The sequence below is a fragment of the Notechis scutatus genome, chromosome 10, assembly GCF_049901735.1.
Source record: "Notechis scutatus isolate UNSWTSFEM ecotype Mainland chromosome 10, rNotScu1.2, whole genome shotgun sequence".
NCBI lineage: Eukaryota > Metazoa > Chordata > Lepidosauria > Squamata > Elapidae > Notechis > Notechis scutatus.
The window spans coordinates 4,811,482-4,836,146 of NC_142018.1; the positions used below are offsets into that span (position 1 = coordinate 4,811,482).

General features: G+C 50.5%; 1 protein-coding gene and 1 long non-coding RNA gene across 2 annotated transcripts; both read right to left on the reverse strand.

Moving 5' to 3' along the window:
* Nucleotides 1–5,611: 5,611 nt before the first annotated feature.
* LOC148129738 (uncharacterized) lies at nucleotides 5,612–5,895 on the reverse strand. Its single transcript, XR_015750706.1, has 2 exons — nucleotides 5,696–5,895; nucleotides 5,612–5,664 (listed from the first exon to the last, which is right to left on the reverse strand). It is a non-coding gene; the product is annotated as an uncharacterized LOC148129738 (long non-coding RNA).
* A 14,622-nt stretch (nucleotides 5,896–20,517) lies between these two features.
* LOC113430879 (G protein-coupled receptor 12-like) lies at nucleotides 20,518–23,337 on the reverse strand. The gene is given in 3 exon segments (XM_087971987.1): nucleotides 20,518–20,830; nucleotides 20,832–21,673; nucleotides 23,084–23,337. Coding segments are annotated over 2 exon segments (1,095 nt in total). The 5' UTR covers nucleotides 21,672–21,673; nucleotides 23,084–23,337; the 3' UTR covers nucleotides 20,518–20,575.
* Between the last annotated feature and the right edge of the window lie 1,328 nt (nucleotides 23,338–24,665).

Genomic DNA, 24,665 nt, shown 5'->3' on the forward strand with positions numbered 1-24,665 from the left:
CAGATGGCAGGCCAGTCTCTTCTTGAAAGCTTCCAGTGATGAAGCTCCCACAACTTCTGAAGGCAACTTCTGTTCCATTGGTGGATTGTTCTCACTGTCAGAAAATTCCTCCTTATTTCTAGGTTGAATCTCTCCTTGCTCAGTTTCCATCCATTATTCCTTGTCTGGCCTTGAGGTGCCTTGGAAAATAGCTTGACCCCTTCCTCCTCCTCTCTGTGGCAGCCCCTCAAATATTGGAAGGCTGCTCTCCTGTCTCCCTTGGTCCTTCTCTTCCCTAGACTAGCCAAGCCCAGTTCCTGCAACCGTTCATCGTATGTTTGAGCCTCCAGTCCCCTCATCATCCTGGTTGCTCTTCTCTGCCCTCTTTCTCAATAACTTTTTTATATTGTGGTGACCAAAATATTATTGTTCTTAGTCCCATTTAAGCCCCTACAACTGGACTATTCCTTTCAGTTGGAGTTGTCACCATTTCCTGATGACACCAGATGTCACCTTTTCCCAATCTTCGTGGTTTGATAGAAACCTCTATCTAACTGTCACTTCCAGGGCTGTCTTCATGGGAATTAATATAATAATTATTTTTTAAAAAAAATTAAATAGAGTTAGGAATAAATAATTATGTCTGCCTCTTAAAAAACCTAGCTCTTCCAACTTTTACCAGTGGGGTTGAGTCCTGACTGGCTCAAGGTTGGCTCAGCCTTCCATCCAGGTCATTAAAATGAGGAGCCAGATTGTTGGGGGAGCAAGAGGCTGACTCTGTAAACTATTTGGAGAGGGATGTCTAAGTGCTCTTGCTATTGTGTCATAGGAAAGGGACTTCTTTGCATTAGCACCAAAACTGGGAAAATAACACCTTTCTTTTTGATTCTTGAGTTTTTGGGAAAATATCACCTTTCTTTTCGATTCTTAAGTTTTAAGTAATTGGCTCAGGCAATTTGGGGGCTTTCCTTTAGTTCTGCCGCCTTGGCTGATTTTGTATCAATCCTTAATCCCTAGCTGGTTTTGTACCAGACACTTAACTGGGTGAGTTTTATAAGCCTCTTGGCTACAGCTAATTAAAGCTGATTAGAATTTGCCTGGGGGTGTGGATTAACATTGTAATGAGCCATGCCATCAGTTATATAGCTCAACAAACTTTGCACATTTAGAAAACTAATCAATTCAGCAACTAATTTAGGCATCTGGCATGGATACATCGTTGCTTTTTATGGCCCTCCTAATTTTTGATTGGATTTTAAATTGATGCTCTGCCTAGTAGACCCACTAGGTCAAAAGTATTTTAATAAATGAAATATCAAGGTGGGTGAAGGAGAACTGAGAAAATGGCAGGCAGGTGAACCATCCTTGTTAAGGCTGACTTGGAGAAATAAGGAGCAAATTCCTAGGAATCAAGGAAGAGGCAAAGGGCTTTGGGGAGGCTCTTCGGCCCCCACCAGGGCAACAAAGAGGAGCGAGAGAATTCTCAGGTTCGGTTGTGGTTCAGTTGGCAAATCATGTCCGACTCTTCACATCCCCATAGATCGGAGGATGCTAGGCTCCCCATCCTCCACTGACTCCCAGAGTTTGGCCCAAATTCATGTCCATTGTGTCTTTGACTCTAACCATCTCACCTTCTGCTGCCCCCTTTTCCTTTTGCCTTCCCTGCTTCCCAACACCAGGGTCTCTCTCCTCTCATTAGGTGGCCAAAGTATTTGAGCTTCAGCTCTAGCATCTGTCCCATTTTACAACCTCTTTGGCCCTGGCTGTTCAGTGATTCACTGAAGTTGTTAAGAGAATCCGGCTTCCACCCCCAGTGGCTTTGTTGATTTGGGGAAGGTCACAAGTGATGATCTCGTGAACCCCAGGAGGCTGACACCGTCATCAACAGACGCCAGTTGCCAAGTGTCCAAATGTTCATCGCGTGACTGGGGGATGCTATGATGGTCGTAAGTGTGAGGTCTGGTCGCAAACAATATTTTCCATGCCATCATAATATGAAGTGCTTGCTAAACGAAGGACCTACCTGCATCAAAATGGGGAGGCAGTTATTGGAGGCCAGCTTGAATGTTTGAAATAGTCTCTCTTTCTCCCCCCCCCAAATACAGCATCGGGGTCTCTGGGTTGCAGCCTCTATAGGGGACTTTAGATCTACCCGAGAAGAGCAGGAGGCTTTGCCCTCCTCGGAGATAAAACGTGCCATTGAAAGCAAAGGTTATGGACCCTGTCTTTTTGCAGATTTAGTTCTCTGATTCTATGTTGTTTGCTTGTCATTTTTTTCCCCCTGGCAGGAAGAAAGAAAATTTAGTCCCGGGCTAAATTTAGATCAAAGATGATAAATGAGGAGAACTGTATGGAAGGGAAAGGAAGAATTGCTAAGGTTGGAGTGGGATGCAAAGGGAGCGCCTCCTCAGATGGAGGCGGGGCTGAGCTTAGGAGGTGCGTTCAAAAGAAAGGCCAGATCTTTGACCTCCTGAGCAGCTGGTGCCAAAGCAGGAGATGTTCTATCAAAAACAGACTACCTTTCTATCTATGTTACCCTGATTCTTAGCCTAGATGGCTAGTACAAACCCCAGGGATGCTGTGCCATTGCGATGTCCTTTGCACAATGATGTCATCTCATGGGTGATGTCACTTCCTCTCTTTCCCTTCTTCGCGAATGCCTTAAGCTCCTTATAGCAGGGGTCTCCAACCTTGGCCCCATTAAGACTTGTGGACTTCAGCTCCCAAAGCTGGCTGAGGAATTTTGGAAGTTGTAGTCCACAAGTCTTCAAGTGGCCAAGGTTGGAGAGCCCTGCCTTGTAGAACAGGGAGATCTGAGAGGATTATCGTTAAAGGATGCACAACTTAGGATCAGGGCAAAGCCAGATAGGTTTGATCAAATGTTTATATTTGACTTAAGTATATTTTGGTTAAGATGAAGCAAGTGCCATGATCAGATTCCTTCTCTATCTGCCACATTCAAAATGATCGTGATCAGCAATTTTAGGAAAGGCCCCCATCAGTCTTGGGCATTTGACACAAGCTTAGCTTTGAGGGATGGATGAGAGATAGGGATGCAATCAACCAGCCATTGATGGATGCTGGACTTGTATCCTGCACCCAAGCTCCCCAGTTTGATTCTCTGATAGGTCCCACCACCCTTTGGCTCTAGGGAGGAGTCAGAGGGTTACAGGACTCCAACCAGAAAACCAACAGCCTATTCTTTGAACTTCTGGGATGAGAAGAGAGTGACAGGGGGGACAGATGCCTGGCACTGTCCTAGATTTTGAAATCAGTTGATATTAGTAGACCAATTGCATGCTATCACTCATAATGCACCTAGTTCTAAAACACTTCCTTAGGCAGAGCAATTGGAAGAGGACATGCTGTTTTCCTTCCTCTTTCTGCAGAGTTGGATGGATGGATGGATTTATCCTTTCTACATCTGGATCTTAGCTGTTTTCCCAGGTGTGTGGGTTGAAGCTTGTTGGCCCAAAGTCTTGGCTGCTTAGCACATACGTCAATACAAATCATGAGCACCTCTGGGAACTTCTTGATAAAGTCACAAGGGCACTTTTTGGGGGAATAAAAAGATTGCACAAAGTGAAGCAGCCACAAGCTGCAAAATGTCCCAACCTGGGACACTGTGGAAAAGCCATGGAGGTGTTTGATATAGTGATTGATCAATCATCCTTTGGGGAACGTCAGAAGTTATTGTTTGCTACATGCTCATCTAATAACAGGATATAGTGGTTACATTTCCACATTCTAACCTTTTGGATGAAATGGATCAACTAAACTAATGTTCAAGTTATCTCCCTAACCCTCAGTCTGATATTACTCAGGGCAGACAGAGTCCTGGGATAGGGGTCTACGACCAGGTCCTACAACTACCTGAAAGTCTTAGCTGATATTATCAGAAGGAGGATGATGTCACAGGAAGGACCAGGGGTGCGATTCAACCAGTGTAACAACCGGCTCTGTGAGTATGTGCTTTGTGCGTGCACAGAGCGTTTGCTACTGACCTTCTCCAGCAATCTCTATGTGTTAAACAGCTGATGCGCGACAATCCGCTGTGCCGCGCAGATCAGCTGAGCTTGAAAACCAGGATATAAAGCACAGCCTAGAGCAGGGGTGTCCAACCTTGGTAACGTTAAGCCTGGAGGACTTCAACTCCCAGAATTCTGGGAATTGAAGTCCTCCAGGCTTAAAGTTACCAAGGTTGGACACCCCTGGCCTAGAGGGAGGCAAGGGAGACAAGCAGGTGGGCCCAACGGCTGATCATCGGCGTGAACTAGTTTGCTCACAGCTGATTCTCGGAGCGACCGGTTCACTTGAACAGAGCCAAACCAGTAGAATCCCACCCCTGGGAAGGACCAGGAATCAGGTATATGTTTGGAAGGGAGAGGGGACTGGAGAGGCTTTAAGAGCCACGCTGAAAGGGAGCTATTTCCAACCTTCCAAAACCTTCCATGCAGCGGTGGGGTTCAAAAGTTCCCACCACCGGTTCTGTGGGCGTGGTTTGGTGGGATTGCGCGATTTGCACAATCGTCCGCATTGTCAACTCATAAAACATTTTGTACACACCTTTTATAGTTGACAACAGAAAGAAGGGGGGTGAGTTTCAAAGAGCAGGCAGCAGTGTGGAATCGAAAGTGCATTCCATTCATATTTTCTTCAAAGACTGATTAGATGACTGAAGTTTCTGCTGCACAAAAATCTAATTGGAGAGCATGATTGATGACTCTTGGCTATGGACGTGTTTTGTTGGATGATACACCTGGTGGGGGGGGGGGAAGAGCAGGATCAAGGGAGACAGTGAATTATATATCTCAGAGTTGGCTACGCCCAGGTAAATGCTGGAAAGTTAACTTCTAATAAATCCTTTGAAGTGTTGGGAGTGTGGCTCGAGGCTCATGATTTAATTGGAGTAACTGCCGGAATCCTGACATACATGTCTTAAAACAGTAAAAACTGAGCTCCTGCGCCTCTCAGCTGTTTAGTACAGCAATCCGTTCTGCCGCGCCAAACAGCTGAGAGGTTAAAAAGGACCTAGGAGCAGGGCAGGCGGGTGGGCCCAACTGCAGAGCATCGGAGAGGCTTAGAGTGAACCGGTTCTCCGCCAGCTGATCTTCGGCACTATTGGTATGCCAGAACCGGGCCAAATCGGTAGAATACCACCATTGCCTCAATGGCTTTAAAAACCAGTGCCAACATTTGTTGGCAAAATAACCAAATTTCATTGGCAAGATGTTTTGTGGCCATTTGGGGCTATGGGGTTTCTTGGAAGGAAGGAAGAGCTGAGTTCCCAGAGAATCCCTACAGATATTTCCATTCTTGTTTTGAGAAATAAAACTGTATGTATAACCAAAAGTGATACAAGGGCACTTCTGCTATTATTCCAACTTCCTGAACTTCTACAGACTCTGATAAGGGCCCATCCAAGCGATAGATCCATATTCTTTCAGTCAAAGCCGAGTTTCCCAACATTGGCACATTTAAGATGGGTGGACTCCGACTCCCAGAATTCTGGGGGTCGAAGTCCCCACTTCCTAAACTTCCCTAGGCTGAGAAACACTGAGCCACAAGGAAGATGTGGAGTCCAACAACATCTGTGAGCTGCAGGTCCTCCCATTTTGACTTCATTTATTCCCAGCAACAATCAACCAGGTATCTCCCATATGAGCTAGGACAGAGGCCTCCAAACTTAGCAGCTTTAAGACTCGTGGACTTCAACTCCCAGAGTTCAGCTTTGCAGGCTGAGGAACTCTGGGAGTTGAAGTCCACGAGTCTTAAAGTTGCCAAGTTTGAGGAACCCTGGGCTAGGAGAACATCAAGGTTTAATTTCATCTCTCTATTATCTAATAGTTTGCTGACCTGTAGGGAGGCCCCATGTATGTTTCATACTTAAATGGCTACTGAAATCTACTTCCAGTGTGGACGAATGTGACACCGACAAAGCAAGTGCCCGAGTTCATATTTCTTCTGCTTGTGTCATGGATTATAATACCTTTTTTAAAAAAATTAAAAATGTTATTTTAGCTCGGATTTCTCTTCAAAGGGACTGACTGATGGGAAACGGGTAGTAAATCTTGCCAGGTGGAAGTTTGCACATTGCTTCTAAGTATTTGATTTCACACTCTTCTAAAGCTGACGAATTGCAGTAGCCCAAAGTGCTGTCTGCTGTGTACCAGAGTGCTGTTCTAACTACGTGCATATAGTCAGTAGATCAGTAGATGTTTGCCACTTGTATCTATCTGCCGTACAGAGTTTTGCTATTTGTAAAGCAGTTGTTCCCAGCCTCGTGAGTTCTGCAGGTCTCAACACTGACCAAACAGGACCAAACTGTATGGTTCCAGATGGATTTTCTTTTTCTTTTTTCTTTTCCTGCCTGTAGAAAAAAAACAAAACAAAAAAAAAAGCCGAAACCCTATTCCAACAGCCAAAAGCTGCTAGCAAACAATTATGTTTCTTTTCATTGTTTTCTCCCCAGGAAATGTTGTGCAAAATAAATCCAAGTTGTTGACACTTTATGCATGTTGGTAACAATGATAATAAAGAAAATTAAAATTTTAAAGAGTATTTTTTTCCTTTGGTTGTTGATTGATCTCCCTGGTTGTTTTTTTGCAGTGAAAATCAAGCTGTGTGTTAGTGGGAGAGGGGAGGAGGAGGAGGAGGAGAAGCAGGAGGAGGAGGAGGAAAAATTACTTGGCTTTCTGATTTTGGTGGTTTATTTAAACTTGGCAAGTATCAGGACAGGACAGGAAAAGTCAGGATAGGGAGGAAGTGATGACAATGCCTTATGAGAGGTTGAGGAATGTCATCCACCAATTGAAAGGGGGGATACAGCAGAAACAGCTGAAGAGGATAAACCTCTGGAAATTGAGCTTCTCCCCAGGTTGTGTTGAATATAGACCAGGGGTCTCCAACCTTGGCAACTTTTAAGCCTGGAGGACTTCAACTCCCAGAATTCCCCAGCCAGCAACGCTGATGTATAGACTAGTAAAGCTTAGCATGGACTACTAAGGCATAGTGTGTGATCAAGAGTCCTTCTCTAGTGACTTAAATTCTTCTACAGCCATTGTGCTGTCCAGACAGTTTAGAGTTAATGGGATTTGAGATAGTTAGTTACGAATTGAGAGCTGTCCCCTTAAGGGAATGCATCATGGTAAATGTAGTTAAGGTATCCTGGGAAATGTAGTTCATGTCATGTGGCCACATCTGTAACCCTGATTGGTCACTGAATTGACCCTTGGTGGGTTGGAGGAGGTTTCTTCACTCTTGCCTGAACACAGCCTCATGGTAGCATTTCTACCCCCTGCTTCTACCACTATGAGATGAAATATGGGATATAAAGATTACTATCATTTTACACTACGATTTCAACTATGCAAAAAATTGGACATTAGATGCATCTCGACATAACTGAGTTACCTTGAGGATACCTAATATAATTCAACAAAAAAAACGCTGTATGGAAGAATTTGTAGAGAGTTATTCTATCTGTCTTTATATTCAGCAAGTGAATCAAAAGACAGAATAGCCATCCAAACATTGCAATGTGCCAATCATAGGAATGACAACAGAATTCATATCCTGCATTACAACAATGGTTAGTAAAACTGCTGAAAGACAGTTTTGGGGAAATGACTGTATGGTTAGCAGCAGAAGCCATTTCTCCATTAGAAGTGGACAATTTCAAACTCACCTTTCTCCCCCCCACCCCCCGGGTGTGGCTTGCAATTGCTTGCCTTAGCATCCTTAGTGCTCAGAGAGCCACACACTGGACCTCTGGATTCTCTGATCCATTGTCCTAGGACCATCTCATCGCGTCTGCTCCTGGGGCTCGGTCTCTGTCCAAATAATCCCAAGGCAGAGAAAGTCCTTACATCATTTTGGGTCGTGGAACCAGGAAATGGAACAGCAGCTCAGAGATGAAGCTTGGAGCAAAGATCTCCAGCAGGTATGGTCCAACGGCTGTTGGTGACTCATAATCTGGTCTCCAGAGCAACAGATCCCAAGAAGGTTCTCCACCATCTGCTCATCTGCTATGGCAACACTTCCCCGTAAGCTTCTCACCCTCTTTTCCAGCTTCAGCTAGAAGCCCCAGGAATGGAAGCAAAAATATTTTGATAAAACGTTAACCCAAGCAGCTCAATCCCAGCTTACAGAACAATATATAGAAGATCTGTATGCGGGGGAGGGGGGAATAATTTGCTCAAGAGTGGCCCCACTTTATTCAGAGGCTAGGACAAAACCAATGAGCTGGAATTTGGAGTGAAACAGATGGACCTTTCGTTCTAAACCAGCTCTTTTGAGCTTGGAACCTTCTGGGGTTCAGGGCATCTGTGTGGGGCTAGCAAAGAATGTCAAGAGGCCAGTTGTGACCACATGACTGAATCCCTGGACCCTTTTTTTTTTTTGGTATGCATTGTATAAGCTGGTCTGTTTTGCACATCTTTGGAGAACTTAAGATCGATGGCGTATGGCGGCAGTGCCCAGCCTTTTTGGCACCAGGGCAGTGGTGGTACCCAGCAGGTTCTGACCAGTTCTGGAGAACTGGTAGTGGAACTTTCGAGTAGTTCGTAGAACCGGCCAATCCCACCTCTGGCTGGCCCTGCCCCCTCGTCTATTCTCTGCCTCCCATCGAGTCCCAGCTGATTGGCTGGGTCTTCTTTTGTTGCCCTGCACAAGAGAACGGAGCTGGAAAGCAGGTCAGTGGGGTGGGGAGGGAAGGGGGATTTTGCAATATCCTTCCCCTGCCACGCCCACCAAGCCACCCCCGCAGAACTGGCAGTAAAATTCTTTGAATCTCACCACTGCACCAGGGACCAGATTTGTGGAAGGCAATTTTTCCAAAGACCAGGGGGCAAGGGGAGGAAGGAAGAGAAGGACAGCAAAACTAAATCCTAGGCATGCAGTTTTGCTTGTCCGCAGCTCACCTCCAGCTATGCAGCCTGGTTCCTCACAGGCCGCTACAGGTCTGAGATTCAGCAGTTGGGGGCCCCTGGTGTATGGATCAGACCCTGTGCCAGCTTTTAGAACAGGAAGCAAAACTGAAATAGGGGGTCAAATAGCAACATCTTAAGACCCAAATCCAACTTTACACGATGCAGTTAATGCTCCCATTTCCTTGGTCGCCATAGCAAGCCAAGCTGAAAATGTGGTTGGCTGGTTGCTTGAGCAACAGGTAGTCTGAATACAATAGAAGAGAATATTTTAAGTTCAGACTTGAACTGTGTGGGGTCCTTGGTACTCTCTGAGCTGGCTGGTTTTCTTGCAGATGTTTTATTACCCAACTAGGCAACAACATCAGTACCCCTGATTGCATTGATGAGGTTACCTAGCTGAGTAATGAAACATCAGGGAGAAAAACAACCAAGCACAGAGAGCACCAAGGTCTCCACATCTGAACACAACCAGGACTTTTGCCTGCAGTGAGTCTAATGTCTAAATGAGACAACAACCAAGCATCCTTTTGGCACTTTCTTGGGACAATGCCCCAGAATTTAATCTCTCATTTTCCATTTTATTTGTCAAAATAACATTTTTAAGTATTCCTGGACAATTCACAAACGTATGTACAGTAATAAAAATAATTTACTCTCAACAGACAAATGTATAATAAACAGTATACACCATAGAGTTGCAGTGCAATGAAGAGCATTGATTTCTTGTGTCTTTCCTCTTGCTCTCCCCCTCACATCCCCCACCCCACCCCAATAGTCCATAAAGTGCATTGCAAGGGCTTGCAAAGGGTCGACCCGCGTGGAATGGTAGCTAGCAAGTGGTGCATTTCTGACCACTTTAGAGAATCTGTGGGCACATTTCCCTTCAACGAGGAGCACGGAAGCAGGGGGGAGGGGGGGACATTGACTTGCCTGCAGCTTGGCCTCTCCAGGGCCCCTCCCAGGCAGTGCAGACACAAAGGGGCAGGACTACATTCTTCTGCCCAGACTTTTCAGAAGTGGTATGTTTATATGCAAAAGGTACGGTAGCTTTCTCTCTTTTCCCAGATGTCTGGGATAGTCACTTCTCCAAATGTCCTGATCCCCGAGACATGCCTGACAAACTGGGGGGGAGGAGGAGAGTGCCAAGGAAGAGGAAGGAAAGAGAAGCTGGTTGGGTTTTGAACACCACTGTAAGGGTGGACGGGTCATTGACAAATAGAACATAGACATCCTTTCAGAAACACCCCCAAAATATAAAAGCAATGAAGATCGGATAAAATTCAACTTCAGTTTGCTGTTTCTTTACTTTTTTGGGTGGGGGAACCTTCAGCTTTTCAAGCTTGGGCTGAGCTGCAGCCCTTCTAACCTCAATGCTGGCTAGACCGGATGGGAATTGGGATCCAATGCATTTGGAGAACAAGAGCTTGGCTTTGAGCTAAGGTAGTGTTTCCTATGAGGGAGTGGGGAGAGAATGAGCAGCTGCATCTGTGTCATTGCACATGGGCAATTATTGTGCATCGTGTTACAGGAGGCGTCCTACCTCTGGGCAGCCTCCCTGGCTGCCCCACCCACAAAGCCACAAAAGTTGAGATACCACAGCTGGATTCAACCAATCAAAGTCAGCTTCCTTGGTAGCGAAGGGCAGATCGTAAGAATGCTTCTGTAGAACATCCCAGCCAGCTGTTTTTTTCCAGCCTTCCGCCCCTCCCTTCTGCGACCCACACCAAGCACTGCACCACTCCTGGGCATGCTCAGTTCGCTTTTTAAAACTACTCTTGCTTAGGTTTTGAACATCTGCAAAGCTGAGCATTTCCCCTTGAGCTGAGACCTTCTTTCCCTTCTTTTACTCAGCAGTCCAGCTTGGTTCCATTCCTCTAGAAACCCATCAGCCAAGCCTGCTCTTAGAAGGGGAGGCAGGCATCTAAAATACCCCTGTATTTTAGTTCCCTTGTACCATAGAAAAGTGCACCACCCCAACAACAAATCATGTCCTTCTAATGTCAACAATCTAGTATTTCTTAATGTTATCAATTCCTTGATCCACATCAAATTTGTAGCTTGGTAGTACAACTCCCAATTAGGCAAACCAAAACCTCCTCTAATTCTAGCATCTTGCAAGAGTTTTAACTTTATTCTCGCTTTCCCACTTCACAAAATCACCCTGGAAAGTTTCTTGGAATGAAGAGAAGTGTGAAAAAAAAATAAAGGCGAAGAGAATTGCCTTGCTGGTTAGAAAATATACCTCTTTTCTGACAATACAGTCCTCGGCTTACAACAGTTCATTTAAGTGACCTTTGACTGTTTTTCACATGACCATTGTCGCATCCCCAGGGTCATGTGATCAGAATTCAGACATTTGTCAACTGACTCTTATTTATGACGGTTGCAGGTCATGTGATCCCCTTTTGCAACCTTCCAACAAGCAAAGTCAATGAGGAAGCTGGATTCACTTAACAACCGAGTTACTAATTTAACTGCACTGATTCACTTAACAGCTGTGGCAAGGAAGGATGCAAAATGGGGCATAGCTCACTTAACAAATGTCTTCACTTAGCAACAGAAATGTTGGATTCAGTTATGGTCGTAAGTCAAGGACTACCTGAGTTGATATCTCAGTTGGAAAAAGGTTTGAACTCTGGCTCTCAACTGTACAAAAGACTTAAATAAGACAAAAGTCCGATCAATTGCTGAAGTCTTTTTCTCCATCAGTTCATGGATACCAAACGTGTTTGCTTCCACTCAAAACTGGTCAAACTGGTCAAACTGGCTTCCACTCAAAACTGGTCAAACTGGTCAAACTGGCTTCCACTCAAAACTGGTCATAAACTATATGCATAAGGCATAGCAAGAAGAGCATAGCCCAAGAAGCAAGGTGTCTTCAGTAGATTTTTTTTTTCATTTGCTTAGCTCAGGAATCTTTCATTCATAACCTATAAAGAAACCGTATCTTCCATTCCTACCTACATTAGCCTGAAAGATGCCTTTAGATCAGGGGTCTCCAACCTTGGCCACTTTAAGCCTGGCGGACTTCAACTCCCAGAATTCCCCAGCCAGCTTTGCTGGCTGGGGAATTCTGGGAGTTGAAGTCCGCCAAGGCTTAAAGTGGCCAAGGTTGGAGACCCCTGCTTTAGAGCATCGGAATGGATGCTTGAGGCAGCAATCAAGAGGGAATTATCTGTCCCCTATTGATTAAGGAAGGGAAAATCGGAGGCTATTTCTGTAGAGCAAGAATAATGATTTAGTGCTGAGAAAATGCAACTTTCATGCTGTGTTTGCAAAAAAATAATAATGGTAAAATATGCCGTTTCGTACCAACTCACATGAAATTGCACAACTACCCCAAGTCACATTCTGGGAGGGCATGTGGAATGACCTTGGGAGATAGAAGGAAGGCCTGCTGCCTATTAGAGGAGGAGGAGGAAATACTTCCACTCTTGCAAGTTTCGAGAAGGTCCAGAGAAAAAGTACAGCAAGGAACATTAACCTTTTAAAAAAAAATTATAAGGTTACATTAAACAGAATCTTGCAAGACCACAAGTATTTCTCCTTTCCTCTTCTTTTAGTCTCTGGAAAACTAGGGAAGGTCCCTTGGGAAATGCTTCCTGTGCTTTTTCCCAACCTGCAGATTGAGCTTCCTCTTATCAACCACTTGCCTGGGCAATACCTCTTCCTCCAGTCTGCCAAGGTCATTCTCACATACCCTCACAGAAGGTAATAAGTGAAGGGTTTATGCAGGATAAAATCCCTTTTAGCAGAGTCTAAAGACTCACAACAGTGCGAACACTGCTGGAATTAACACTTAAAACAATAAATGGAAAAGAATATAAACCAGAAGACACCTCGGTGAAGTATCCACCAATTCCAGTAGGACATATTTCCAATCTTGAAAGAGAGGAGATAGAACTAATAACTAGGAAATAAATAAAAAATATCAAACATTTAGTACATTGTATCATACATCTTCACCTCACCTGCTGGAGCTGTTATGCAGAAGACATTCAATTAAAAAAACAGGGATGTAGTGGGATGGAATGAAAAATAACTTTTAAAATGAGATATTTCAAAAGGGATCATGGTTGTATTACCTTATGAAACGGCAGGAGAATTTGCACTTAGTAGAAATCCAAGGAAAACCAGTAAATCGTGCTTAATTAAGTTGTGTACAATGACTTGCATTCACACTACAAAGTAAGTCTGAACGGCTTTCAATCTGCGAGCCTCTTTGATGGCTTCGTTTTAAGATACTGTGCAAATCGGTAATGGGATTCTTCAGTAACCCTGTTACAACTAACTTGGCTATAACAAGGATTGCTTGTAGTGACTTACAGCATCTCCAACCATCACTATACTGAAATAACAGTATTGAAGATGGGTGGCAAGTGGCTGTATTGATGGTTGGGTGACACCATGGGAAAATTTGAACTGCGAGTGAGGAAACGGCTGCAAGATTATTTCCCCCATCGTTGTCTCCTTTGTGAAATGCATCCTTTTCCTCAGTCAAAATACAACCAAAGGCAAAGGGGCAATTTGCTCATTTCACATTCCCGAGCAAAACAGGCTCCTCAGATGTGTTACACACATACATTTGGTGTTGACGGAACATGCTGGCTAAGTTGAAGGCCCCCATTCTCCCAAGGGTTTGATGGGGCTCCCTAACGCTGGCAATTTAAAAGAGGAACGGCCCTCCCTCGAATCAGAAGAGCTGACGGGGACGGTTTCTGGGTTTGCTTCCCTTGTAAGCCAGTCTACTTTGCCCCCCTCCCTTTATCTCCAGAGTCACCCCCAAGTACAAAGGAAGGTGGGGGTTGCCTTAGTCTCACACAGTGAGACTTTAGGAAGTTAAAATGCTTTTAGGCCTGTAGCTCCCTGGGTGGGTTGCACTGCTGGAAGTGGGGGGTGGGGGAGGAGGAGAGCCCCTCCACAGACCTTCCCCCCAACCCATGAATTACACAACCTTCTCGAGGGGCCCAGAATAAACAGGCAATATTGAAGGATTGGGGGGGTGTTTCCTCTGCCTCTGTCCTGCCATCTTCCTGGGCTGACATGCACAAGACACACATTCCCCCAACCCCCAATTCCCCGGCTGGGAACGGTGGGGGGGGGGGGTTGCCTTCGGAGTTGGAGGCTTTGTGGGGAGCTGTCCGACGCCGGAGGTGCTGAACCTGGATGGCGAGAAAGCCATTTGGGCTGGCTCGAGTCCTCCCAGCCCGACTGGGCTCGTGCTCGTCATCACGCGTGTGCCCATGGGCTGCACGCATGTGTGTGTGTTGTGTTCGTGTGTGTGTGTGTGTATGCATGCGTGCGAGCGTGCCGTGGGTGTTTTCAACTGTGGTTGTGAGATTGCATAGCAGAGGAAAAAATCTGATTGAAGTCAACAAAGGAGAGACGTCCCTGACAAACGGCCTACGCATTTCCCCACGGCGGTATTCCGTGCAAAGAAGTCCCGCTAGAGCGAGCATTTAAAGCAGGGGTCTCCAACCTTGGCCATTTTAAGACTGTGGGACTTCAACTCCCAGAGTTCCTCAGGCAGCTTTGAAGCAAACCAGAAGATAGAACTGAACGACTTCAACATTCAGATCCAATTTGGAGATCCAGTGGCTATTTTGAGCCTGAAACAAACGTACTTTTTCTCCATTGGTTTGAAAATCCAATTCAAATCATTAAACTAAATTAAATTAAACATATTTCCAAAACTGAGTTAAAGTCCAGTGAGAATAATCACTGAAGTTTTTTAGAAGGCTGGACAGCCATTTGTCTGGAATGGTATCAGGGATCTCCAACCTTGGCCACTGTAAGACTTATGGACTGCAATTCCCAGAATTCCTCCGCCAGCTGGGAGTTGAAGTCCACCAGTCTTAAAGGGGCCAAGGTTGGAGACTCCTAATCTGGAGTTTCTTGCTCGACCAGTGTTCTGTACAAGTCAATTTACATACTCGTGAGCCCGCGTCGCGATTGGTTAAGCGCGCGGCTACTGGATTGGTCGAGCGAGCCGCACTGATTGGTCGCTGCGAATCCCCGCGATTGGTGGAAACTAATCGCGGGAGATTCAGCGTGTCGTAACGCGACCGCCAGCGGCTCGAGAATAAAAAGCCGCAGTTTTTCCCTTCAAGCTGCAAGCTGTATCATGAGTCAATAAAGAGCTGAAACCAAGTCACTGACTCCGAGCTTCCTTTCTCGACGGACACGACACTGGCGACGAAGGTGGGATCCAGAGAATAACCACCGAGCACGTGTCCCGAGGAAGACAAAGGACCGACGAGATGGCCAGCATGACCCACCAGCACCCTTCAACCCCGCTACCGAGGACTGGGAATCGTACACGGATAGATTCCTGATGTTCCTCGAAAGTAGCAATTTGAAGGATGCGAACGGGCAGAAGAAAGGGCCGTCTTCCTCACACACTGCGGGCCCGCAGTGTTTAAGATGGCCAAAGCCCTCGCGAAGCCAGAGGACGTGAAGGCGATGGACTGGGCCGACCTCGAGCCACTCCTTCGAACCACTACGCGCCCCGCTGTGCCCATCCTCATCCGGCGGGATGAGTTCTATCGGCGAAACCAGCGGCAGGGCGAGAGCATTAGCGACTTTATAGCCGCCTTGCGAGACCTAGGGGGATGTGCGAGTTCAGGGACCTGGACGATGTCCTCCGAGACCGCGTGGTCCTAGGCCTCAGGGAGCAGGCACTAAAAAGTCGACTGATGGCGAAAGGCAACATCGACCTCGGGACGCCCTGGCCGAAGCTTCCGCGGCCGAAGCCACCCGGAAGTCAGCAGCCAGACTTCGGAGGGCAGACAACGGGACCACACTGAAACCCCGAGACAAGCCGACGAGAAACCACCACACACCACGGGACCTGGACTCCGCCTCCGATACCACGGACGAGGAGGAAGACGTCCACCGACTACAAACAGGACGGGACCGGCGAGATCAACGGGTCGTAAGTCGGGAACCAGTGCGCCGGGTGCGGGGAAACCACTTTCGATCCGAGTGCCGTTTATCGACGCGATCTGCCGGCAGTGCAACAAGAAGGGCCACATCGCCCGAGTCTGCCGACTCAAAAAGACACACAGCCCCGCCGGCGAGAACCAAGCAACCGGGGACGAGCGACACCCCCGAGAACCAGAGATCGCCAAGCCGACTATCGCTGGAGCCGAGACAACCGAGGACGACGGAGCGGGAAGGCCGACAGAGAGAAGAAACCCACCAGACGGTCACCATCGGCCATGCCGAAACCACGGATGCCCGGAAGGTCTCACGTGGAGGTGAGCATCGAGGGCGAACCATGCCGGATGGAGGTAGACCCGGATCCTACCTCTCCATGGTCGCCTGGAAAGAACTCAAGCGCCTGGTGCCAAACATCCAGAAAAGAGGACTGGAGAACCAGAAACTGATCATCAAGGACTATCAGGGGAACCGCATCCCCGCCATTGGGACCGGACAGTTCGTGGTGACTTTCAAAACCGCACCGCGAAACTTCCCCCTGACTATCGTGGACCGGAACCGACCCAGCCTTTAGGACTCCAATGGTTCGCGCCACTCGGGATCGAGGTCACGGGAGTAAACCACACCACAGAGGCCGACTGGGAGCAGCAGCTGGCGAGGGACTTCCAAGAAGTATTCGACGGCACCCTAGGCAAGTACAAAGGGCCCCTATCTCTTTTAGCCTAGACCCAAATGTCGCCCCCATACGCCTAAAACCCAGACGGTGCCTTTTGCACTCGGAAGAAAATAGACGAGCAGATTGACAAACTCGTCAAACAGGGGTTTTGCAGCCAATCGACCACGCCCGGTGGGAGACCCCTATAGTCACCCCAGTCAAACCAGATGGGTCAGTAAGGATCTGCGGGGACTATAAGGCCACCCTCAATGCGCCTGCAACAAAGCGCCTACCCGTCCCAGTAGTGCAACACCTATTGCACTCGCTGGGGGCAAGGTCTTTGCGAAGCTCGACCTGGCGCAAGCCTATCAGCAACTGCCGGTCGATGAAGAAACCGCCGGCGCAAACAATAGTCACCCACCGGGAGCGTTTCGTTGCAACCGACTCCAGTTTGGAGTCAGCGTAGCCCCAGGAATTTTCCAGAGCCTCATGGAGAGACTGCTGCGAGGAATCAAGGGGTGGTTCCCTATTTTGACGATGTATTGGTGTCAGCAGCCAACCAGGAGGAACTAGAGGGTCGCCTAAGGGAGGTACTAGAAAAATTCAAAGGGGCCGGACTAAAGGTGAAGAAAGAGAAATGCCAGCTATACACAGAGCAAGTCGAGTTTCTGGGGTACCTCCTAGACCGACATGGCATCCACCCAACCGGAAGCAAGGTCAAAGCCATAAAGGAAGCCCCCACACCCAAGAACAAAACAGAGCTGCAGGCATTTCTGGGACTGCTAAATTTTTACAATGTGTTCTTGCCCCAAAAGGCGACCGCGGCGGAGCCCTTGCATAGGCTCCTGGACAGGACGGCCAAATGGACCTGGGGAAACGGGAGGACACCGCATTCAAGAATACCAAAGACCTGCTCACCTCGGATGCCTTTCTCATTCAGTATAATGAGACCCTACCCATCGCCACATGCGATGCCTCACCATTTGGCGTCGGCGCTGTCCTCAGCCATACACTCCCAGACGGAAAAAGAAGCACCCATCGCTTTCTTTTCAAGAACACTCAGCAAACCCGAAAGAAACTACAGCCAATTAGATAAGGAGGCACTGGCCATCGTCGCAGCAGTAAAGAAGTTCCACGAGTACCTCTACGGCCGCCGATTCACCCTCATCACGGACCACAAGCCGCTGCTAGGCATCCTGGCGGGAACAAGGCCACCCAACATCCTATCCCCCAGGATGACAAGGTGGTCTGAGTTCCTCGCCGCCACGACTACCGGCTCACACACAGACCGGGTAAGACGATCTCCCATGCAGGCGCTGAGCCGCTCGCCGCTTCCCGACCTAGACGACGATCCAGCTCCCACGACGACCACCCTCAGCATAGAGACATTGCCGGACCTACCCATAACCGCGTCAGACATTGCCCGAGAGACTAATAAAGACAAGCGTCTGGCGCGGGTATTACATTGGGTAGCAAGGGGATGGCCAGAGAAAGACAGCGATGATGCATTCAGGACATTCGAAACCGGCAAACAGAACTGTCACACAGAAAGGTTGTTTGTTATGGGGGACAGGGTGGTCATACCGGGAAAAACTGCAAGGAAGGTATTACAATTATTACACGAAGGGCACCCGGGATTGTGAGGACTAAAGCTTTAGCCAGAAGCTATGCTTGGTGGCCAGGTATGGACAAGGAGATCGAGGCCTGGGTAGCCAAGTGCTCGCGCTGCCAAGAAACCAGACCAAATCCCCCGCAGCACCAATTTTAGAATGGGAAACGCCCAGGGACCATGGTCGAGACTCCATATAGACTTTGCCGGGCCCACAAAAGGGAACACATTCCTCATCACGGTGGATGCTTACTCCAACTGGCTGGAGGTAAGCAACATGAAGACCACCACAACAGACGCAGTAACCAAGGTCTTAAACAAACTCTTCGCAACCCACGGTCTCCCGGATGTCATCGTGTCAGACAACGGACCCCAGTTCACCTCACTGGAATTCGAAAGATTCCTAGCGGAACGAGGCATACGACACGCACTGACAGCGACGGCGCATCCGGCGGCCAATGGTAGGGCAGAACGGATGGTTCAATTTACAAAAAGAACCCTCCAAAAGATCGAACACGGGGACATACAAGAAAAAATAAATAAAATGCTCCTAATACAACATATCACCCCTAACACAACGACTAACAAAAGCCCGGCAGAATTACTAATGGGGAGAAAACTAAGGTCACCACTCGACAGACTACACCCCACATACAACCCGGAAAAACCCCGGACTCATCTAGCAAGCACCGGGTTTTTGCACCAGGCGACAGTCTATGCAAAAACCTTACCGGAGACCCACTATGGGTACCGGCAACTATAACCCAACTGACAGGACCCCACTCCTACCGGCTACGGACAACCGACGGACAAACATGGAAAGCCACATCGATCAAATAAGATCAAGAACAAAAAACACAACCGACACGCAACCAAACACAGGCGACACCGATAACACAAACCAAGAGGGAGGGAAGACACAGAGGATCAAATAGGAAATAACCAGCAATACTCACCAGTCAACAGCCAGCCCGAAGTATCACCAGGAAGGAACAGCCAGGCCAGCTCAACCAGCCCGGAAAGAACAGGCAGGAGCGGCGAAAGTCGCAGCTCAACCAACCCGGGTAGACCGGGAGGGAGCTGCAACAAGAGGCCCAGCGACACCTTCCAGGAGGTTCCATCGACAGGGCCAAGAGAAACAGAAGTCCCGACCGAACCGGCCGGGAACCAAACAACAACTAAGCTGCGCAAGTCAAGTAGACAAGTACGAGCCCCGCCTACCTACGGGACTACGTTACGTAGGACCGAACCAAGAGGGGAGGGTGTTCTGTACAAGTCAATTTACATACTCGTAGCCCAGCGTCGCGATTGGTTAAGGCGCGGCTACCGGATTGGTCGGCGAGCCGCACTGATTGGTCCGCTGCGAATCCCCGCGATTGGTGGAAACTAATCGCGGGAGATTCAGCGGTGTCATTAACGACCGCCGCGGCTCGAGAATAAAAAGCCGCAGTTTTTCCTTCAAGCTGCAAGCTGTATCATGAGTCAATAAAGAGCTGAAACCAAGTCACTGACTCCGAGCTTCCTTTCTCGACGGACACGACAACCAGAATGGAATGGTCAGGGGTCTCCAACCTTGTAAGACTTGTGCTGGCTGAGGAACTCTGGGAGTTGAAGTCCACCAGTCTTAAAGGGGCCAAGGTTGGAGACTCCTGGTTTAAACGCTTACATTCCAGTTCAAGTCGGAGCGACGCAGCTGATCCGCTGCTTGGGCTGCCTTTCCACCCACAAACCACACATCCCCGGCCCCTAAACCTGGACTTCTTTGAAAGACGGGCAAGGAGACCCAAACCACCACCCATCCTGCTTCCACCATTATTGCCTTCTTCCCCTCAATTCCCCAAACCTGAAGAAGGCTGATCTCACAAAAACTGTTCACCATCCCTCCTTCTCCCGCCAATAAAATGCCACTAAAACAAAACAAAAAATCAAACCAGGATCCATTCAGACCTGCCCACTCCCGAGACCCAGGTTTTACACTTAAACGCGAAGGGACTTTAGTATGAATCAAGGAAAGAAGGCCTGAAGGCAGGGGTCCCCAAACTTGGCCACTTTTAAGACTTGTCCAGCCAGCAGAACTTTAAGAGCTGGCTGGAGAATTCTGGAAGTTGAAGTCCACAAGTCTTAAAGTGGCCAAGTTCGGGGACCCCTGCCTTAAGGGCAAAGGCCCCCTCTTTTTGCAATTGCTTCCCCGTGGATCGCTGCCTTCTCTTTTGGCACGGACCCCCCAAAGCTTGGACGCCTCTTGCCTCCGTTTTAGCAAACTCAGATATAAGAAAAGATCCCTCTGGAATTGCTTCCCCCCCCCCTCCAGCTTTCGTCCCCCAGAAAAATCGGCTGCTGCGTGTTTTCTGCGCGGGGTTTCCTCTTTCTCCTCCCGCGGAGAATCCAGAAGGAAACGCGGGGGGGAGGAGGGCAGGGGCGGGGGCGGCTTGGCTTCCAGCGGCCTCCGGCCCAGCCCACCTCTTACACATCGCTGGGCGTCCTGGGTCGCGGGGAGAAGCCGGCCGGGATGCAGCCGCAGCAAGCCAGGGACTTCTGGATCTCGGGGTTGCGGAAGGCGTAGACGACGGGGTTGAGGAGCGAGTGGCAGGCGGCCGGCAGGGCCAGGGAGTAGGTGTAGACGGCCGGGTAGGAGGCGTCGGCCACCAGGGCGTAGATGGCGAGGGGCAGCCAGCAGAGGGCGAAGGTGCCCAGGATGAGCGAGAGCGTGGAGAGGCCCCCTGCGCGTGGACGTGGCCTGCGCGCTGGCCGCCGACTGGCGCTGCACGGCGATCTGCTGCGCGTGCCGGCAGGCGATGCGGCAGATCTGCCCGTAGAGCTGGAGCATGAGGGCGAAGAGGAGCAGGAAGGCCACGGCTAGCACGGCCACGTTGTCCCGGGTGAGCGGGCGCAGGACGCTGCAGGCGCCGGGTTGGCGCAGGCAGTTCCAGCCCAGCAGCGGCAGGAGCCCGACGGCCACGCAGGCCAGCCAGAGCAGCAGGAGGGCGGCGGCGGCGAAGTTCCGCGTGCGCTCCGAGTGGTAGGTGAGCGCGTTGGAGAGCGACAGGTAGCGGTCCACGGTGATGGCCAGCAGGCTGCAGAGCGAGGCCGAGAAGGCGGCCACCAGCAGCCCCGCCGCGCTCAGGGTGGCCGCCTCGCTGGGCGGCTGCAGCAGGTACCGCACGCCGAAGTTGACCACCAGGCCCAGCCCGGCCAGCAGGTCCGCCAGCGCCAGGCTGCCGATCAGCAGGAAGGGCGGCGCTCGCAGGCCCGGCGCGTAGAAGAGCACGGCCAGCACCAGCGCGTTCTCGCCGGCCAGCACCGTCCCGGTGGCGCAGAGCGCGATGTCCCAGGGGCTCACCGCCTCCCCCCCGGCGGCGCCGCCCTCCTCTCCGGCCGCGGTGGCGGCGGGCGACAGGTCCACGGCGGGGCTCCCCGCGGCGGCCAGGTGGGTGGGCGGCCAGAGGCTGCTGGCCAGAGGCAGCGAGGAGGCGTTGAAGAGCACCCGGAGCCGCTGCTGTTGCTGTTGCTGCTGCTGGTGGAACTGCTCCTCCATGGCGGCGGCCGGGTAGGGGAACATGGCTGCGGGAGGAAGAAGGCCGGAGAGTCAGAGGGAGAAGGGCAGGGGGGCAGCCTAAACGCCTGGCGCTCTGCGCTTCGTCCCCGGGACGGAAATCCCCCGCCATGCCAGGCCGAAGCCGCCTCCTTGAGCAGGGGTTGGACTAGAAGACCTCCAGGGTCCCCTCCAACTCTGTTCTTCTGTTAAACCCCGTCCCCTACACACTGCAGCCCCTTCCCTTGGACCTTTTGCCTTCCAGGTCCCGGAGGGGGAAGTCCGCTCCCTTTTCCTTCACCAGCAGGTAAATTTTTCTCGTCCTCTTCCTTCCGCCCCCAAGAAGTCTTGGGTCACTACGTGTCTGCCGCCGAGGAGGAGGGGATATGTAGTGCAACGTTGGTGGGGGGAAGCAGGTATTCCCCCCGCCATGCAGAGGCCGTGACGTCATCCCCAGCTCCCTTTTGAGCTGCAGCCAAAGGATAGTAGGCAAAGCCTCTCCTAACTGCCAGGATCGCCTCGCTTGCTTTCTCCCGAGTTCGGAGCTTGAATCGTGGGTCCCATTTCTTGCACCTGAAGCTGGTGCTTCCCGGGGGCTGGAGAGCGCTTCCTCCACCATCGCGCCCCTCTTCCCAGAGCCCGCCCTCCCTCCGGCGACAGCGGCGGCCAGAGGGGGCGACAAAGGAGCGGGTTTCCCTCGTCCCTCCTTCGTCTCTCCAGCACGGAAAGCGCCGCGTCTGCCCCACAACTGCGGCTCTGGCGCCGCCTACCCCGCCTGAATCTCAGCTGCTGAAACAAAGCCCTTGGAAACCAGGTTTCCTGGTTAGGCCAGCCTCCCTCGCCCATCCCCGGGGTTGAGGCTTTCAAGAAGAAACAGGACTACCATTTGTCAGAAATGGTGTAGGGCGGGGTGGGTGGTGGGTGGGGTTGGACTAGATGACCTCCAAGCTCCCTTCCACCTCTGAATCTGCTCAGTCCCTCCCAGCCACTCGGAAGGAGACGCGCTGCTGCTGCTTCTCCGTCCGGGCAAGGACGACCTGCTCGCCCCATTTCAGGGTCTTTACCGCCCCCCACCACCACGCGATCCGGAAAGAGCCCAGAAGTCTCTCGCAGCTGGTTCTCCGCCAGCGGGACGGCCCGGGACCAGGAGGTTCGCGCGAGACCCTGCACACGGGCGGAGAACAGCGCTGGGGGGGTTGAGGCGGCTTGGGCTGGGCTGGTGCTGGTGGGGTAGCCCCTCTCCCCGCCCCCCTCTCCCCCTCCACCCACTGGCCCACCTCCCCAGCGGAGCGGCAAGGGCTCTCCGTCCGCCGGCGCGCAGGGGAGATGCCCCTCCGCCGCCCGGCTGCGCTTTTGCAGGGACGGCAGCCTGGCCCGGGCCGGCCGCTTGGAAGGGCTCCTTGGGGTGGGAGGGCTCTGGCGACGGGCCCCTTGCTTACCTGGCGTTGCAGGGCGTCGGTCCCTCTCGCGCCCGGCTTTTGCTCCTCCTCGCCCGGCTGGTTCAGTCCGGGGCGGCCCCGGCGCGTCCTTCCCTCTGGGCGAGCATGGCCGGCCAGGCGGGCGGATGGCTGGCAGCTCTAAACCTCCGTCGCCCTTCGGGGCTGCTGATAAATCTCCCCTCTGACGTCAAAAGGCTCCGCTACGATTCATGACCGGCTCCGAGGCTGTGAATCAGCGGCGCCCGTGATCAGAATAACAAACCTGGGCGCCTTGCTCGCCCCCCGCCCGCCCGCTCCTCCCAGGTGGACCCAGATGCTCCGGCGTAAGAGGCGCGCCCGACAAGCCCCGCCCGGCCCGCGCGGGATTTCATTCATAAGCTGGCTGGGACGCGCGCCCCGCCCCCTCCTCCTCCAAGGTCAGCTACTCCAGGCTGGCTACACAGAGAACAGATAATCAGAGTTGCAAGGGACCTTGTAGATCCTCTAGTCCAGGGTCTCCAACCTTGGCCACTTTAAGACTTGTGGACTTCCAACTCCCAGCAGAGCTGGCTGGAGAATTCTGGGAGTTGAAGTCCACAAGTCTTAAAGTGGCCAAGGTTGGAGACCCCTGGACTAGCCCAAGCGGAAGACCCTACACCATTTCTGACAGAGGGCAGCCCAGTCTCTTTTTGAAGGTCTCAAAGTGATGAAGCTCCCTCAGCTTTCGAGGGCAACTTCTCCCCCCTGGGTTGATGGTTCTGACTTTGCCAAAACTGGTTGAACTGGGATGCTCAGCAAGAGAAGCCCTCTATTTGTTTGTTTGTTTGTTTGTTTATTTCTTTATAAAGCCACTCATCTTATAACCCAGGGGTCTCCAACCTAGGCCACTTTAAGCCTGGAGGACTTCAACTCCCAGAATTCCCCAGCCAGCAAAGGCTTAAAGTCGGGGTGGAATTCTACCAGTTCGCACCTATTCGCTAGAACTGGTTGTTAACATTCTCAGCAGTTTGGAGAACCAGTTGTTAGAAGAAATTACTGGCCTAATCCTGTAAGGAAGGCAGGAAGGAAACATTCTGGTGTTGCTTACAGAAACTGCCTCTCCGTTAACCCTTATTACATTCTTGGCAGGACTAGACTTCCTGTCTCAGGAACTTCTCTGGAGTTTTTTTCCCCTCCTTTGCTGGTACTTTGCTTGTGTGGAGTGACCATTCAAAGTTACAATAGCACTGAAAAAAGTGACTTATGACCATTTTTCACACTTACGACTGTTGCGGCATCCCCACAGTCAGGAAAGGCCAGGCGAGGAGATGCGTGCCTCGATATGAGTGATATTGAGTTGGCCACACCCAGCCAATAACATGACCACCAAGCCATGTCCACCCAGTCACATGACCACCAAGCCACGCCCACCACCTAAGCTACGCCCATAGAACCGGTTGTTAAAAATTTGAATCCCACCCCTGCTAAAGTGGCCAAGGCTGGAGAGCCCTGCTTTGGAGAATAAATGGATTCTCTCTTCTTTGTGACAACCCCTCAAGTACCTGAAGACTGCTACCATGTCACCCTTAGTCTTTCTCTTTGTTAGAGGCGTATCCAGTTCTCA